The sequence below is a fragment of the Macrosteles quadrilineatus genome, unplaced genomic scaffold, assembly GCF_028750875.1.
Source record: "Macrosteles quadrilineatus isolate MER2022 unplaced genomic scaffold, UCM_ALF_1.0 Scaffold_6__1_contigs__length_79288215, whole genome shotgun sequence".
Lineage (NCBI taxonomy): Eukaryota > Metazoa > Arthropoda > Insecta > Hemiptera > Cicadellidae > Macrosteles > Macrosteles quadrilineatus.
Window position 1 is genome coordinate 45,904,825 of NW_026542599.1, and position 18,439 is coordinate 45,923,263.

General features: G+C 34.9%; 1 protein-coding gene across 4 annotated transcripts in view; it reads left to right on the forward strand.

Annotated features, from left to right (window-relative positions):
* The first annotated feature begins 1,770 nt into the window (after positions 1-1,770).
* LOC128996486 (SLIT-ROBO Rho GTPase-activating protein 1-like) overlaps positions 1,771-18,439 on the forward strand; it is a 195,342-nt gene continuing 178,673 nt past the window's right edge. For all 4 annotated transcript variants that reach the window (XM_054421850.1, XM_054421854.1, XM_054421852.1 and 1 more), the window contains exon 1: positions 1,771-2,119. In XM_054421850.1, coding sequence (XP_054277825.1) covers positions 2,035-2,119 — 85 coding nt within the window. In that variant the 5' untranslated portion in view covers positions 1,771-2,034. The remainder of the gene's footprint in view (positions 2,120-18,439) is intronic.

Consider the following 18,439-nt stretch of genomic DNA (forward strand, 5'->3'; position numbering starts at 1 on the left):
ATTGTCATACCGATCCGGAACAACAAAAAACAACATAAAATGAAGCTATGTATAATAGTTTGGCCAGCATATCTTAAAATATGCAAACCAACTGCTGTTCGTTATATAAGAAGGTTTCAACTGAATATTATAAGATCCCCGTGCGTAGAACGGGTACACAGCTAGTTAGGAATATATCTGTTTAGTCCTTGCAAGAACAAAGCTACTATAGCCAACGTGTTACATAGCCAAGTAGGCCTACATGTAATTTTTACATTACAAATTTCAATGTGTTTAAATTAAAAGCCGATTTCAGGATAAGTTGCTGAATACTGTTTTCTGTACCAACTAGGTTGAAGCACAATTTTCCCTATGCATAATGACAATAAAGGACGATTTCTTGACATTGAAAAGTGCTATTCATAGAACAAGTAACTTATCATGGTTAAAAGATATAGCAATGTCGTTGTTAACATTAAAAGTAAAGAAAGGCAATAAACTCCAATTTCAATAGGCTAGGCTCTGTAACACAAAAAAGTATTTTTAAATAATCGTTTTACAGTTTAAGTGGTCTTAATTATTGATATAAGACATCTATAAATGAATCTATATTAAAGAAATAAAATGAGCTTTTAAAATATAGTTTGGTTGAATGTCCTTTGAACTTAATGAAATTCATACATTAATACATATAGGCTAAGATGCTTAAAAATAATGCAATATTTAAAAATAAGTGCCAAATATGATGGGACACCCAACTATATGATGCTGTTGTTGTAATGTTAGGTTTATAATGCCAACAAATTAAATAAAATCCAGGAATAATTTGTTTTCAAAGTAACGTTAGATACAATACTGACATTTCTTGTTTAAATGCTTGTTCAATAAAAATGTAGTTGCAATTAATTTTACATTTACCTAATGTGCGTGGAATAAAAAGTAACGTTTTTGGAAAAGTAGCAAAAATTGTAGCTGTAGCTACATTTCATTTTAGCTGTAGTTGTAGCGTTGTAGCTAGCTACTTTTTCGGAACTGTAGCTGTAGCTGTAGCTAAGCTACTTTTTTGGAAATGTAGCAGTAGTTGTAGCTAGCTACATTTTAAAAGTAGCTTCCCCAACACTGGTCTCTACGTAGTGGAAGTCTTGGCGGGGAATGGGATTGAGGACATGGGAGCGGAACTGAGTGGTTTAGATTTACTTCAGAATGATAGATACATTTGTATGGATAAAAAATAAAACAAAGGAAGGAATAGCCTGTTGACGGATATATCCGTCTGCCGCCCAAAAGAATACTCAAGATTATTGGCAGTGTTCATAGTTTGTGATTATCACTGAGGGCGGCAGACATATATCCGTCCACCTTATGTTTTTTGTGGGCCAAATAAAGACAGATATATCCGACAAATCAAATTTTATTTTCTTCATAACTTTGGTACAAAAATTAGTTCAGCCCTAAGGAAAATCTTTTTATGATCCATGAATTATTTCAAATGAAATAAATACAAAACACTACCACTTTAGTTTTTAATTTTTGGCAAAAAATAATTAAGCTCCAGCCCTTCATTTCATTTAGCCCTGGAAGGGTTAAGAATTAATTAAAGTATTATAATGATCCGGGAAAACAGTTGGCAGCTAGACGCAGACGTGGTGGTACTGTTGTGTTGTAACATGGAAATAGTTCCATCAAACGCCGATAGAAAGCGCCGAGTGTCCCGTTCTCTAACTTTGTGTTAGGTTTGGCCGCCTTTGCCGCTCCATTCTCAACGCTTGCCAGTTGGTGTTGATGAAAGAAACAGACGTTTCGTTTCAAACGTTGTGGTTGTGTTGTGCTTCGCTTCACCACCAGTAACCGTTGTTGATCGTGCGAGTTTGTTGTCTTCGTTTTTCGTCTCTGTTTTTTCTTAATATAATATTCATTGTCGAGTGTATGATTTTTGTTGTGCTATGTTGGTCATGTGAATTATTATAGTTACAGTGCTGATGTTTACCGTTTAGTTTCACTACTGTGCTTTTCTCTATTGTGTTTGTGTTTGGTGTTTTTGTTTACCTAGTCAGCATGGATGAAGACGACAACGTCAGTTTATCAACAAAATCTCCGATAAAACGACTTGGATCAACGAGGAAACTTCTATTTTTTAACAGTAAGTTCAGTTTTGTTTCTGTAGCTACAATTAGTTTAATAAGAGTAGGTAGATATCCTGATAGGCCTATGAAAAACAACGTTAAAGGAATAAATTCGTATAAATTGTACTTTTTATGTGTACCGGTACCGTACCTAAAATAAACTATTAATGTGGATGTATGTTTAGTAGCCTAAAAAAATGTAAGTATTAAAGAAGATGGTTTACAGTAGTGTTAAAAAATATGAAACCCATCTCACCCTGAACGCAATTTCTGAAGTATGGCATGTTTTGCTAAGTAGTGTCACAGAAAACATACTATAGTAGTATGTTTTCTGTGGTAGTGTATTGCATTTTCTTTATCTTTAAAATGGTTGTTAGTGGATAACTTACTGTACCTTTAAGGGGAGTCGCTACTGAAACTAGTGATTTTTAATAAAATCCTTTTAAAAATTATCATATATACTTTTTTAAGTTCATTTAGTCTTAGAAAAAGATTTACTGCCGTTAAAGTAAAAAAAAAAAAAATTTACATACTTTTTGGAGTTTTTTAAGTTTTTTGGCGGGAAAAAATGGGGTTTTTTAAATCTCTTATAACTATTTAACTACTGAACCAATTTTATTGTTCGATATCTTATTTTAAAGAGCAAGGAAAGCACATACTTTCTGTGCATACTCATGTTATGTTCTCAATTAGTTTATAAGTTATGGCTTCAAAAATAAGTTTTTGAAAAATTTATAGGTTATACATTTTTATAAATTTTTTTTCATGTACTTTTATTTACCCAATTACAATATCCATGCACAGAAAGTTGATTTATAGTATAAACAATGTGTGGTAAAAATTTCATTCATATAGCTGCAATAGTTAAAAAGTTATAAGAACTTATATATAAAAAAAAACAAAATTTTAAAGTCGCGGAAAACAGCGGCTGAAGTTTATACGTTGGTTTATACTAGGCCTAGTTGATGCCCCAAAAGAGGTGTGCGCGCTTCACTTCAAATATTTTTTTCACAGTGAAAAAAAATATATATTATACCAAATGTTATGTTTTTCTGAAACCTTACAATCCATAGAACAAGATAAAAAAATAATAAAAAAAATCAAGTTTTTTACAAAATTGGTAGTTTTTCAGTAGCGACTCCCCTTAACTTGTTTTTACCGTATTGTTCACTTTAGTTAATTAACACGATGTTTCCCCGTTAAGAGATTCCGTTTTACTTGATGGATCTATGCTTAAGTGTATCTTAACTTTTAAGTAAGCTTAGGTGTCGGTAGCTAAACCTAAAACTGTACACAGTAACTTACTTCATTTTAATTTACCTCGATTTAAATTTGTTCTTGTAAGTGCAGTTCTCATCAGGTTTGATTATGTTTACTTATCTGGGCACCGGCACGGGAAAACATACTTTACTACTGGTGTTTTCTGTGGTACCGGGTGCGTTATTGTAATGCATTCAACATTTCCACGTCGTACCTAGGTGTTTTGAAAACCTGCATACTTGGGGGAGTTTTCGTCAAAATTAATTATTTAAACATATGCATTTTGGTGGTACACCACAAAAACCTCACGGTAAAAAATACACGGTAGTAAAAAAATTGTATACATGCTGGAAAACATTTTCAGACATAGAGTAGAGTCGTTGACATGTAGAAAGGTATTGCCAACTCGGGCGACCAAGCACTTTCCTACCCAACACAAAGTTGCACTGAAATTTTCAAAGGGTCAGATAAGTTGTCCATTACAGTACTCTATAATTATCGAGCAGGACAAAGTGCCAAATGAACTTCTACCATAAACTAGGCGAATGTAGGATGTTTAGGGTCGGCAGGACTGCAAAACAAACATTTTCGCGCTTGAGTGTAGGGTGAGGGGAGACCTCAAGGCTATCTTCAGGTTATTCATCATCCCCTTGATCAATAGATGGGGGTTGCAACAGGACTAAGGAAGTCTAGACTAGACAAGGGAGTAGGATTAGCAACAGCTGGCACGGCGATGCGGCTATTTTTAAGTTCTGTCATCCCACAGCTGAGGCAACTCAACTAAATGCGTTTCCTTGTTTGAACAGTAAATGTACATTCTGAAAATATCTCAGAGGGTTTGCGGGTATTTTGTATGGCTGACTTTAGATTTCTCGAAGTGTTATAGGTCTACTGTGGATTGTTTGTGACTATACTGGTAATCTTAAAAAAATTCTTGAGCTGAACCTTTTTTTATATAAATTAATACATTTTGTCGTCAAGTCAGTTTTTGGTGGTACAATAGATAGCTAATGTAGCATAAATGATAATGACGGTACACTTCTACTGAACCATCAATAGTGATCCAGATCCACTTCTACAGTGAAGTGTAATTTAGATGAGCAAATAAATGCCACTTCACTGTTGTACTATCTGTGCAACTGTGTCAACATTATGAAATATAGGCTGCCAAACGTGACTCAATAATATGCCTATATAGGCCACCAACTGTATGTCGACATTTGAAATATAAACCACACGTTTTAAAATTTGACAACAACCTAGACGAACGATTACATAGATTTCTCTTTGATAACAAAATTATGAATGAAAGAATCATCAGCCAAACTTTTCATTTGAAGACTTTTTCAATTGCAGCATTTTGGAATGGACTTCAGGCAGACTCTAAAAACGTGAAAATGGAACGCATATGGATGTGGTTGAAACATAAATTGAGGTTTGATGTACACCTTTCTCTCTGAACTGGTTCTAAATTGTTTAACTTCAATGTTTATGAAATATTTCATTAGACACCGTTTAGTCGGTTGAATTTGAACGTGTTAAAAAATTGTATCCAGCTAGACTATTTCATAAATTTAGTGGCAACGCTTTCTAGTTAGCATAATATAAATCTATCCTCCAATTTGGGTGTGTTTTGGGAATTTCTGCGTACCTATTTAAGATTTTTTTGACAGAGGTAGGCCTACATTAGTTTTCTACATTATAAATAATGTGTATAATGTATTACTTAACTAAAGTAATACTCAAAGTATTACTTATTTATTTAGGTAAAGTATTACTTTGCCGTCAGTCGACTGTAAATGTGGCAGCTAATTTCAATACAAACATTACTCAAGTGTTGTAGTCATGTTTATTAATGTTGTGTCAGTTTGTGTTATTTGTCAGTTCTGATTCTGTTGACTCCAACGCCATCTGTGTAACGTACCGTGTAACTAAACATAAATCTTTTTACGCTACACTCTACCATAGATTAAACATACGGTAGCATTTCAAATCCATATCTCTACGCAGTTACCGTACGTAAACCAAGTTATTTTTCCACTGATCAAAACACGCAAACTGGCAAACTATTCGATTCCTGCTCTCAAACTGAAACAAAATTCAATCGTGACAGTGATCCATCAAAACTAAAGTAAATGTCTGGTAGAATTGCAAAATCAATATACACGAACTTTGTTGGAAGAATCAATATTCTCAATACTGCTCGCCCAACATTTTGAAAATTGTACATTATTGAATCATAGTAGAATAATCATCATAGATTGACAATTTTAATTTTTAGTACCAAATGATCAATCAAATCAATTTCTTAAAGTTCCACCTTGTTGGAGGGGCAGTTTGGCCCATAGGCCTACTAAAAAATTCCTTAACAAATTCCTAAAAAAGTTTTTTTTAACAGACTCATATTTTTTAAATTCACATAGCCTACTTATTTTAGTAGACCCCTACCCAATCTTAAATCTAAACTTTTTATCGGGGATCCTTCACAGAGCTTAGGCAATGGTTGAACATTTTCAGTTGATAAATTATAATGTATTGTTAAAATATATAACATCTTAACGAGATGTTCAAGAGAAAAATCCCGATATGAATTTATATTTTCAAACTATATCGAGAGGATATTGTTAAGGGAAAGGAGTTCACAACAATAAATTTATTCAAAACGAATTTCAACGTAGGGAAACAATCCATTACCGGACAAAAGGGGGTGGGCGTGGTTAACAAGGGAGACTTTACTCCCCTCTGGACTCGATGATTCATCGTGCGAAAATACACTTAAACCTTTATATTACAGACACAGAGATAAAGTTTCCTTGTAACGATTTACAACAAGAAGTGCGGTATAAAACGGCGTCTTTCTAAAGGAAACCATCCGAAACTTGTGTTTGGAAACCACTAGTTTGTAAATTATACACGCCTACAGAAACATGTTAGTATCGATTTGGTGACTGTCTGAAGTTTACTATACAAACACGGCCTACATACACGGCGGAGGCGCAAGACGGGCGTAGACTTAGGCTTGACACAAGAAACTGGTTGGTAGTTCGTGGGAGCTGCGGAAAATTTGATGAGCTGACACAGAAGCTATCTGAAGACGGGGTGAGATTCAAAATCACAAAACTTCGATTTCATTCTATTATTTACCTAGTCACCCCGTTTCGAAGCAGTTTGATTTCGATACAAATCTTTAGAAGATATAGCCTAATTAATCGAGGAAACCTAATACCGCAACCAAGTGTTTTTTTGGTAGATAGTAGTAGAAACTGGTTAACTATAGGAGGCGCGGACAGTTTTAATATGCTTACACTAATGGACACAGAAGCTATCTGAAGAAAGGTGAGATTCCATCTTGAAACTTCTTACACATTATTCTAATTTTTGTTCTCGTCGCATTTCGATAACAATCTCCCGAAGATACCATCCACGAATTCACGCAACAGTTTGTACAGATGTGTCTCCGTGTTTTATTACGTCCCTTGCGCCTGTTGGGCTATTCTTCTGTAGCACCTGTGTGTTTTTGTGGTGTTAGATAAGATGCTGTCAACCCTCCTCATGTGATCCCATTATAACGATCAAGCCACCGTCTACATCAGCTGGTCTGTAGCTCAGCTGGGCATATATTACTGGACAGCTGATTGTTTGGATACCGTGTCTAATCCTATGGTAATGCAGAGCTTTTTGATCATTGCTGTGGGTGCAGGACCTACTCTTTACCGGGTTTACTCCTCAAGTCCATAGGGCTTGGTCCATAGAGATTCCTTTGTAAAAAGGGAGAGAAACACACGTAGTAGAAATACAGCGGAAGCAATCGCAAAGTTTGGTTAAACTTGTGGTTAATTCGAAACCCGACGTCCAGAAGGTAGGCGCCGCGTGCGTGGGCGATGTAGTCAGGGACAAGATCTGGTGTAAAAATAGTCACCAAGCGACTGCTTTGGCAGCGAAGCCGGCCTTGAATCGCCCGTCATCCTGCAGCAACGCTGTGTTTAGCGGTCTGCACTGCAGCATGCAGTAGCCTATGCTTACACTGTATAGCGCGGTACATCTGGCAGTATCACGATTTTTAATTTAAACAGCGTTTAGACCACGCTACGGTTAGGCTAACCATCTTAAAAAGGCAAAGTTAGAACTGACAAAATCGTCTCTTACCACGTAACCCCTGAAATCAATTTTCTCCAAAACAGTATAAAATTATATGGATATTTACCATTTTACTATACATAGAAGGATTCAAAGATTTCCTCAAATTATGGTTACCGGTCAAATTAAATACCTAGTAAAAATATATTTTTTCCTTCTTTTAAAATTACTGAAATTCGATTGATCGGTTCAATAAATTGATATTGTTTAAACAGTAAAGTTGTTGTGGAAGATAGGCTAATACATTACATTACTGGGTTATAACAGCCCAGAATCTGCACCGTACACTTCCCAGTCTGGGCGGACCCAATCAAGGACAACTTCGCAACCAGTTCTTGTGTTCAAGTGTCTTATTGGCCTTGACGGTTCAAGTTCGGCGTTACGACTTTATTGATCCCGGTAAAATACCGACGCCTTTACCGAGGCTGGATTTAGTCGATTTAGCATAGAAATAACGTTTAGAAAAATACCGCTGTAAGTTCAATATTTAACTAAATTCCATTTCATAATTTACTTAAATTGTTCACTTGTAATTAAGAGATAGTTGCTTCGCTACTATCTAGAATATACTATAGAAAATAGTAACACATAATTATTGATGAAAACGAACTCAGTTAAGTTGCTTAGTATTGGATTAAATTTACTTTAGAATAAGAGACACCCATCAGAACGCTTTATAAATAGAACATTATTATTAAGAGTGGTTCCATCTAATTAAAAGCTATGCTAAATATACCACAGTCTAGGTAGCAGGTGCATGGATGGACACTTGCCAAAACACAAACTGAGATTTGCATGGACCGTAACATAATTCTCTGGGTTCCCATTTGATACGAAACAAATAAATATTAGTTCAATTAAAGCATAAAAAGTAAGGATGTGTTGTCCCTTTATATTCTGTGGCGGAACTATGGGAACTGCAATTAGACGTATCATCTTGTTGTGAAATCTGAATATATGTAGGTATGCGTTTCAAGGCCCATTGTTAAAAGAAAAATACATTACCATTCAAATTTCAACTAAATCAAGATAGCAAAAAATAAATCAATAAGTTCATTGCTATGTCCATTGAATTTTGATACTGCTAAAGAGATTGTAACGACTTCATAATCTCAATTTCTGATCCTAGTACTACGTCTTGGAAATGTTCTGTAACTAGAAGTAACGGAAGCTGCATCCAGTTTTGAATCACCAAAAACCTACTTTTTGCCTGGATCAAAATTGCATCTTTCTGGAGACTAGGCGAGCACTAATCCACCCAGAATCAGTACTTGAATTTAAAAATTTGGCTTTTTTCAGGTTTATCTGTTTTTCTACTTTTTGATTAAGTCTACTTAGCCAAGTGTATAGGACTCGGGGTGTAGTAGTCCTTGGCACTGTCCACATTATTATCATAACTGCTGCTATTTCCTGTCTTGTCTCCTCCCAGTACCTGATTTAGCCATTGATTATCATCTGTATACATAATGAGGCAAATCTCCCATGGCGGGTAGACTGGTCAGCTAATTGCATAATCTTCCAGTAAATTATGTAGTACCTGTGTACATAAGCGATTTACAAGTACAAACTGTAAAGGCTATTCATTTGCATATTTGTCATTCGATCTTGCTTTACCGGTATTCAAAATGGTAACAAATTATTAAACCATCGAAAGCTTTGTGAGAATTGTATAGGCAATCAGTATCTCGGTTCTCCCTGCTTTTCTCTTGATGAATCCAATTTGTCAAACCCTAGTATTGGAATATTTAACCTTTACTAAACCACTGGTCACTGACAAATTTGTGTTATGGATTTTAACTCAGTAAAACCTAACAGAAAATAAGAAGTTTCTATTGCAGCACATATTTAACCTTTATGGGCTAGGGTTGACACCTACCTACTTTTTACTACTCATTTTAAAGTACGTGAATATTATTCAAATTCCTTTTTGAACTAACACTACTTAATCTAAAACACTACAAAGTTAACGGCATTTCACTGTGCGAAAGCAACCGTAGAATAAATAAAAAAATTCTATGGAATGAAATTTGATCTTCACAACCTGAAGAGATTCCCCTTGGGAAGGAAACTGCAGTAGCCTATAGACTACTTTGCCAGTATATAAGGTATTTAAACCATAATTTAAAAAAAAATTTTAATGCGACTTTTCTTTATTTTCTCGTCATCAATCTACTTAGTACGGAACTTTCAGCCCCCAGAAGCCAATGACGTTTTGATACGAGCGTTTACTTCGAAGACACGTCATTTTATAATTGGATAAGTGATTTTTCTTGTTTAATATTCTGACGCCTCATGCTAGGTATGTCGGCGTCTTTGATAGCTTATCGTGACTCTAGTAATTAGTAATTACGAGAATTCTACACGAATATCCCATCCTCTGTAGAATATATTACCATAATTACAAATTATTACAATAATTACATTTACGCGTCATTTATATAAATAAACATGACCACTCATTGCCAACGTTATAATATCACGCGAACTTATTTTAATGATTTTAAACAAAACAGCGCATACTTCGGCCACTTTGGAGTTTAGAGGGAATGTATTTAATATAAATTCTTTGAGACTGCGATTTCAATATTCTAGCCACCATGGCAAGGTTAAAGAAGAGAAATGTTTTTATATTGTAATACAGTACTGAAATCATTTTTACATTTTGTAAGGTTTGTTATCTTTATTTTAAAGTTACTTGTACGAAACTTCTAGCTACCGAAGCTGTCTAAAAGCACTGCTACTGCGTGTAGGTTGTTATAATAGTGTACGCAACGATCGCGTAAAGACTACAGACTATTGGTAATCTATAGTCTGTGGCTTTACCTACGATACGATGATGTTTTAATTACTGACACTCACTACTCATAACTTCTAAGAGAGGTTATGTTTTCGTTTATAACCACTCATTGCCACTACTGACAGTGATGCAACGAGTCATTGTACCAAACACTAATTACATCACTCATTACCAATTAAATTGACCTGAACAGCTGATTAGTTGAAGTTCGAAGCATTACAATTTTACTCCTTTTCTCTCAATCCTTGAACCTCATTGGTCGGTAACCCGCATTGTTAAGTAAAAGAAAAACAATGTTGTCAAGTAAGTAAACAATGCTGTCAAGTGAATCTTTTCCATTTCAATTCCAAGAACTGAACTGAAACGGCTAGTTTAAAAACGGCCGTAGGTAAATATTTAAACAAAATTAGACGAGGACATTATTATTTAACCTTATATCACAATGACCTTTGGTTTTAAAAAATCTCGTGGTATCCTTAGTATATTTAATTCTATTTGTCTAAGCTTATACTCATCCATGAATATTTTTTCTAAGCGGCCTAATAGAGCTGGGAAATTTCGTATTTTTGCTGAACATTGCCATTATATTTTAAACATAATTAAATTAATTGATAAAATTTGTACATTTAACAAATACATTACAAATAAATTATTATTACACATTAGATTTGTATGTAACGACACAACGATATTTTTAAATTCCATGGAAAGTGAGGCTAAACTAAACAACATTAGAACCGGTATCTCTCAGTGAAAGTTCTGACGTGACAAACACATCAAGAATACAATACAACTGCCGGTACTTCAACTGAGTGTCTTCTGCAATGTATTTTATAAGTTGTGCCAATCAATTGATATTTATTTAAAAATATTTAGTCATAATTAAGTTATAATTTTACCTAAACTCTATTATGAATACCGTATTTAAGGCAAACTTTATTAATCTAGACTCTATTAGTATACCCAACCTTTTTTCCTTACAACTGTCTCCGTTGTTTTTTAAGCTTCAATCCTTGTTCCCAAAGTGGTATTCCAACACAAAAACATTCCTTTTAAAATTCGAGCGATGTTCTAAGCCCAGTTAAACTCAAAACTAGTACAAACATTAAATACCCCTGTTGCAGCAAACCTGCAGTTTAAGCTAATTTCCATTTGCCTGGTTTGATTTTCAATTAAATCTATGAAAAAAAAAACATTAGGTTTAACGAGTGCCTAGGTTTTCTGTCGATAGGGAGGGTAATAAAGTGTGTTTTTTTTTTAGTAAAATATTAATAGCTTAGTATAAAATAAATAGATTTGCCAAGTTTATGATCCATAAACAAGCAAACTACAACAGAATAACATAATAGTAACATGGGAGTTTTTAAGCTCTTCATTATAGTCCAGAGAGAAATTTTATGTTTTTAGGGTCAAAAACAAGAAAAACCAATTTTTACACCATAAATCCCACCAAAAAACCCCGTTCCCATGGTCCGATAATGCTGGTTCGCAAACAAAACACAAAACATTAACGACTAAACATATAAACATTAACAAAACATTATCTGCTTTCAAAAGGGAGTGTGGAGCCTTATGTCGAAATCGAAACAGGAGAATGTGTATATTTGTAATAATCCTTGGATCTTACGGTTATATTGATGCGAAACTTCCTAACTTGTTTGTTGAACCTAATTTGTTCCAGTGTTTGATAACATACCCATGGGATAACATATCCATACAAGAATGGATAAATTAGATTGTAAGACATAGTGTACTTAGCGGAAAGTTGAAGAAGAAAAATAATTTACGCGACAGCTTTAGATTTAAATTATACCTAAAACTTAAATTCCTTCTACTAATTAACATTCAGAAACACATGCCAGACGTCTAAAGTGATATAAGATTATGTGTAAAACATGTTGGTCTAATTCTGAATAATTAGTAGAGTTCGTTTGGTTTAGAAACGCTTACCAGATGGCGTAGGAAGGAAACGCTCAATCGGGGCTTCGGCCTTCGGTTTGTAAAGACACTAGCATTTTGACAGGAAGAGAAACCTTATATGGGCATGTAGGTAGGACCATAGATTCCTTTTATCTATGGTAGGACGTCGAAGAACTATAATGTCACTTACACACAATTACATGAAAAGTTTATATGCTAGGGAAAATGTAGCCTAACAGTAATCTAATAAACTAATTGTTCACATACAACGCTGCCAGGACTGAGTTGTATCGTTGCTGATCACATAACCTAAAAATAAGAAGAATCTATTGTACCACCTGTAACATTCTAACCAACCACCGCAATGTTGTCAAACCATTGAGCTAGAAATGCAACTGGAGGTACACGGAAACTGCTAAAAAATTGGACGCTGTTAAGTTTTGTTTTGTTGGTACCAACTAAAAGAATCAACCAGCTCTCATTGGCTCGTGGCTTTATTACAATCCCATAATCCTCTATTGAACCCCTGGCGGCCAACGTCTCTCAATTCTTCCATTCAGTGCTACCACCAGTTGTATCTCCCTAGCTCAGTGTGTCAAACACACCTCATTAATTGTTGTCGACACGTGCGAGATAATGCGTAATTTGGCAACACTACTGATAAGAGATGCGACCTTGAGTGATAAAACAGTAGCGCGATGGCTACGGTAGTGATAGCTCGTCACCAGGGGGTAGGTCTGCTGTGTCAGGGGGAGCAGTGTCATACCAGCTGCTGGGGTTCAGGGGTACATGGACAACCTTCGGAGAAGGCTAGGGGTGAGTGGGGCAAGCTAGCGTTGAAATTCTAATAAATACTGATCTTTTGTGTTGAAAATTAATTCTGGTTCATTCTACGAATATAGCCGCTACTTGTACAATTTGGCCTATGCTAATAAATTTGATATAAACTGACCTTATCTTAGCCTAACCAAACCTGAAATAACCTAACTCCCTTCAATTGGGCAATTTTTTAGGGCCTCGATGGGTCTTTTCATGAAGAATGTCCCCACTTTAAAAAACGTTCTTCGTAAATAAAGGTGATGTAGGTAATTATTAGTATTAGGGTAAGCTATGTAAAAAGGGTTTGCTAGGTTTTACCCTTTAATTTACCCACTAGAGGTCGTCCAGTGGTCGAAAACTCAAACAAAAATATGTAATGTACATACTTCTATATTTTCACAACATGTGATTGTAATTTCTTCCATTTGTTCTGATTTTCTGTTTATATTTCGCCACCAGCATGGCAGCCCTTAAAACCCATGTTAATTTTTTTTTATTATTTTAAATTCATCCTTTGTGTTGATTTTTGAGCCTATTTGAATTGATTAAGGGATTCTGCACATCTACATGCAGAAGAAACATGCTTGTCTATTAATATATAGGATAGATTGTAGATAACTTATGGTACTCTCTACTCTTTCGAATCTTCTCTAGTTTATTTGAGAAATCTCACCTCTACAGATATAATACTCAATTGAAGATTAGATTACTTTACACGAACATTTAGTTGCAATAATATTTTGCAAACTGCTTTTCAAATCTTAACTACCTTTTGTTGACACTTATCGATAGCTTCCTGGACCGTCTTCGGAGGTCAGTTTAACACAGATTGTTTTTATTTGTCTTTGGTTCATTGAAGTGGGTAAATGCAAATATTGGAAGATTGATAGTACTGTAGTTGTGAGAGTGCGTTGTTTCAAGCCATTGACCATGTAGTCAGTATTTACCTTTTGTTGATCCTTGCATGGTGGATTGCGTGCAGTTCTCATATTATGAGCAACCCTTGACGTAATGTGTTAAATGCATAATATTTAGCTGTTGAAAAGGTGTACCTTTTTCATTTCACATTCATTTTCATTTTAAAACACTTTAAAACATATCCAATATCAGCCTCTTTATATGCATTTTTCTTTCTCTTTACTCCCAAAACCTCTCATGTCAACTCTTCTTAAGAGCCCAATAACCCAGGACATCAGAGTCCAGATTCCAACCATCAAAAAGCTACTGACTTTTCTCACGATCAATCCTGCGTCCCTTTATTTTAAACTAGTACTAACCAGTCTGCAACCTACCCACCAAGCTAACCAAACTTATCCATTGTCCACGGCAATTAACATCTCAAATGGAGTTTGTTTTACTACTGCTCTATTTTCGCTACATGATTTATTCTTTACGGGTGCGGTTTGACGTTGGGTCTGACGGTATAAATAGACCAAAGACCATGGCTGGGTAACACGCATTGCCGTCGGCAATACCTTACTTAGATAACTGGTCGGTTAAGTAGTTTACCATGTGGTTAATTTATTATGGCGATTTAGTTGTCGTTTTGCATCATTGGCTATTACAACCAATGTCCGTCCTGTATCACCTATTACTTATGGGCATTAAATCAATGTGGGTCGTTAAGTGGGTGACTAAGTGTAGGTCGTACATTAATTGCGCCCAAGAGTTCCTTGCGCTAAGCCCTCAAAGGGTCCCAAAAATTTTCCTTACTAACGCCAAGTCCAAGCCAGGTAGGGGTGAGTTTCCGGCAGAAGGAATGTCCTTGTTTACGTGTAATCAAACCTAACGTAGCTTAACCTAACCTAACCTAACCAAACCCAACCCAACTTAACCTAACCTACTCAATTATACAGCAAAGAGGGCCGTAACTTGGTGCAGTTATAACGAATTGGGTGGCTCCCTGTAGTAGTTGGCGCAATTGAGGAATACCCGACTACCTGACTCAGGTCAGTTTGGGCTTGGATTTGTTAGAAGAAAAAATTGCTACATGAGTACCTGAGATCAACATTGAGATGTACATTGAATTAAATTAAATTATCTGTGTAGCTTTTTTAATGACCAATTGACCAAGACCAGGCTTCTTAGTAAGGACCATTTAACTCGTTGTCAAATCGTTGACTTCATACACTGCTAGTCAATTTCTCATCCTATTGAAAAATCTTAAAGTCTGATTCGATTTGCTTTAAATCTGTTTGCGTGTGAGTGCACTGATGTCGACTTGATACTTTTATTTCGTACTATTTGTTCTAAAATTGATCATGGACGTGTAAATGCTTAGTATTAGTGGCTTTAAAAAAATATATATGGTTAAATTCGGTGCCCTTATTCAGCTACAAAACACGAGAAGAGATGTTAGATGTTGTCCAACAGACCAACAATTACATACAAATGAGGTCAATGATAAATTTGCGTGTAACACTTTATGACCGTGAGATAATTATTTTATTTCCAGTGGTAGAGTGACATAATTGCCATATCGTGTATGGTCCTTCCTAGACTCCCTTTAGGGTGTGGCGAGTTGGACTTTGTTAATTAAAATGCACTTTTTAAAATTAATTTTCTGTTGATGAACTGAATAAGTTAAATTGTCGTTTTTGTGAATTTCATTGGATTGTATAGATGATTGATATTAGAAAAATATTAAATTATGTTTCATAAAAAATCTTTTGAACAAGATATGATATTCCTTCATAGTTGGTAAACTCTATTTGTGTTCAACTTATTTTAAAGAATCTTCAAACCATGTGTTTGTGATTGTGTGTAAGTGTCACGGGAAAAGTGGGAATGAGGCCAGTTTGAAATCAGTTTCCTCGATTTTATCAAAATCCTTATCCAAGTGTCAACGCTGACTTGATTTAGGAGACGTGACCAATTTCGGTTGTCTTATAAATTAATGCTTTTACGGTTGGATCGAGCCATCAATTGATTGCGCTGATGTAAACTTCTGTCAAATTTTTACCTCAAACTGATACGACGACTTTGAAAGTTACAGCACATTATTATGTCGAATAAAAAAAAAAACAAACTAAGGGTGGAAATATAATGTTAGACCTATGAGTGCTCTTGGAGTGGCTTATTGAACTAGAGGTTTTTCATTTAAAAAGTTACGGCTTGTCCATTACATGGGATATCTATTTCAGAGTCCAAAGGTCAATGGTTACGTGGGTTACTTCAACCATCACAATAATGAAAACTAAGCAATTCTTCAGTGTCAATCTTTCATAAGTCAACGTCGACGTGATTTAGATGGCATGTTGAGATTCAGTTCACAACAATGACTCACGCTCCCCTCCGGAAGGCGGCGGTGATTTGTACAGTCTAATAAAAAATGCATCAATCACCAAAACTTTCGATATGTGAAAAGTTCGGCCCCTCAACGTTGTGTGATATAGTTAAACCATTAAACACACTCCAATATAGATTTACGATGCTTATAGATCAGTTGAAGCCACTGTGTGTAGTACTTACATCCGTATATTTACGTCCTGGTTTGTCTTGTTTTATTACCAAATATACAAGCTTATGCTGTGAAAATTACCTGTAAATATCAGAAACCGGTAAATATTCAACAACGGTATTCCTTCAACGACGGATCAATCTAGAGCTGGATGATAATCAAAAATGCTTGAAAGAAATTATTCGTAACATATTACCCATAGAAAATAATTTAACAGCATTTTGTAGGAAATATTTTCTCTATTGTATTATGATGGAAATCTCCGATGTCTGCAATTCCCATAAGCCTAAACAAACTTAATAACTTTAGAAGTAGTCGCGCTCACAAAAGATACTGTGAGGAGGCAATATATTCGTGTTCCATGAAAAATCCTTTCTTGACTTTTACAATAGCTATATGTATTTCAGATAATTTATCTTCAAGTTTGGAGTTTTAATAGCTGAATGAAACCAAAAACTGCAGAACATTCAAGTAAAGTCATTTATCTTTGGAATGTTTATATCAACAGAAGCTTGAAACCTTTTTATATACAATTTGTTTCTGGGCTCACCCCACGTTTGTTTATTTTCTGATTCTACTATTTCGGTCGAATGACAAATTCTCGGTAACTCGAAACTGTTCAGCCGTGAAACTGGGAGTATTTATGATCTGACGACAAACAACATCCGGACCCAATCTAATTTAACATATTTGTTTGAATTTGTACTCGTAATGATTGATGGACAGTTTTGAACCAAACAATGATTAAAGTTTGTTTTTAAAGGAAATACACTCTTTGCTATTTATGCACACTTTACCTTAGGCTAAGGAAACACTACCTTGAATTTGAAATTCCAATATTTTTTTAATATGGAGTAAATTTATTTTTATTACTAAAGGTTGTAAACTTCAATCAATTGAGCTGCCGATTTCTATCGATATATAGTATACTTTTCTACACGTATAAAGTGACTTTATAACAAGCCTAATGGAAAAGATTACATATTGTAAAGGTTTACATAGCCTATCTTGTATTCCAATAAAATAGCACTGTATTCAAAATAAAAGAGAAATATAACTACATTGGTAACAAAAGAACACACTCTATTAGGGACGCAATCAACTATTTTCTCAAGTAAAAATCTAACTCGAGCTAACCCTAATATAATATAGGGTCTCTACTTAAGTTTACTAAGTAAATGCAACTCCATGTTATACATCGCGAAATTTCCAAATTCGTAAATGAAGATTATACAAGCTTTTGTACAATACGTTATTTCAAATCCAGCCAATTACTAAAAGAATAGTAACATTATTAATTTTCTCAAAAACAAATGTTTATTTATGAAAAAATCTATCATGTACAAAGGCTAACTCCAAGGTGCTAAGTTATCTGTATATCGCTCAAAATTTGAAAACTTGCCAATCCGTTAGAAAGATCCATCAAAAGGGCGATCATTCACATTAAACTTAAACTTTTACAGATACATTTTGAAAACTAATAAACGTTCAATCCTCAACTAGACGTTTGTGTAAATGACAAACGTTATTGCGTTATCGTGGGTTTACCACTAGTTCATCTCACCGTATCCTGCCTCAATTATCCGTATATGGTTACTAACCACTTCCCGTTCTACCAATGTGGTGCTAGGTTTAGTCTTATATCACCGGACTTTGCCTTGTAAAGTTAAAAGTTTCACACATGTGTTGCCATTTAAGTTCATTTCCGATGTTTGATGCAACAATGTCTAAGCCGGTTTACGTCGGCGGATGTTTTCCGCAAGGGGTTTGAAACGTTGCTTCCTTCATTTCCTTTTAAATCCTGAAGTATTTAAAGTGCGAATGAATTTGCTGTCGCAATCAATAGTGGAGTGATGGCATCTTATTTTCATATCTAGGATTTAATTTGTGTTTCTTGTTGGTGACGTTTGGATGTTCTAAATTCATTAAAATATTGTTTTTCTA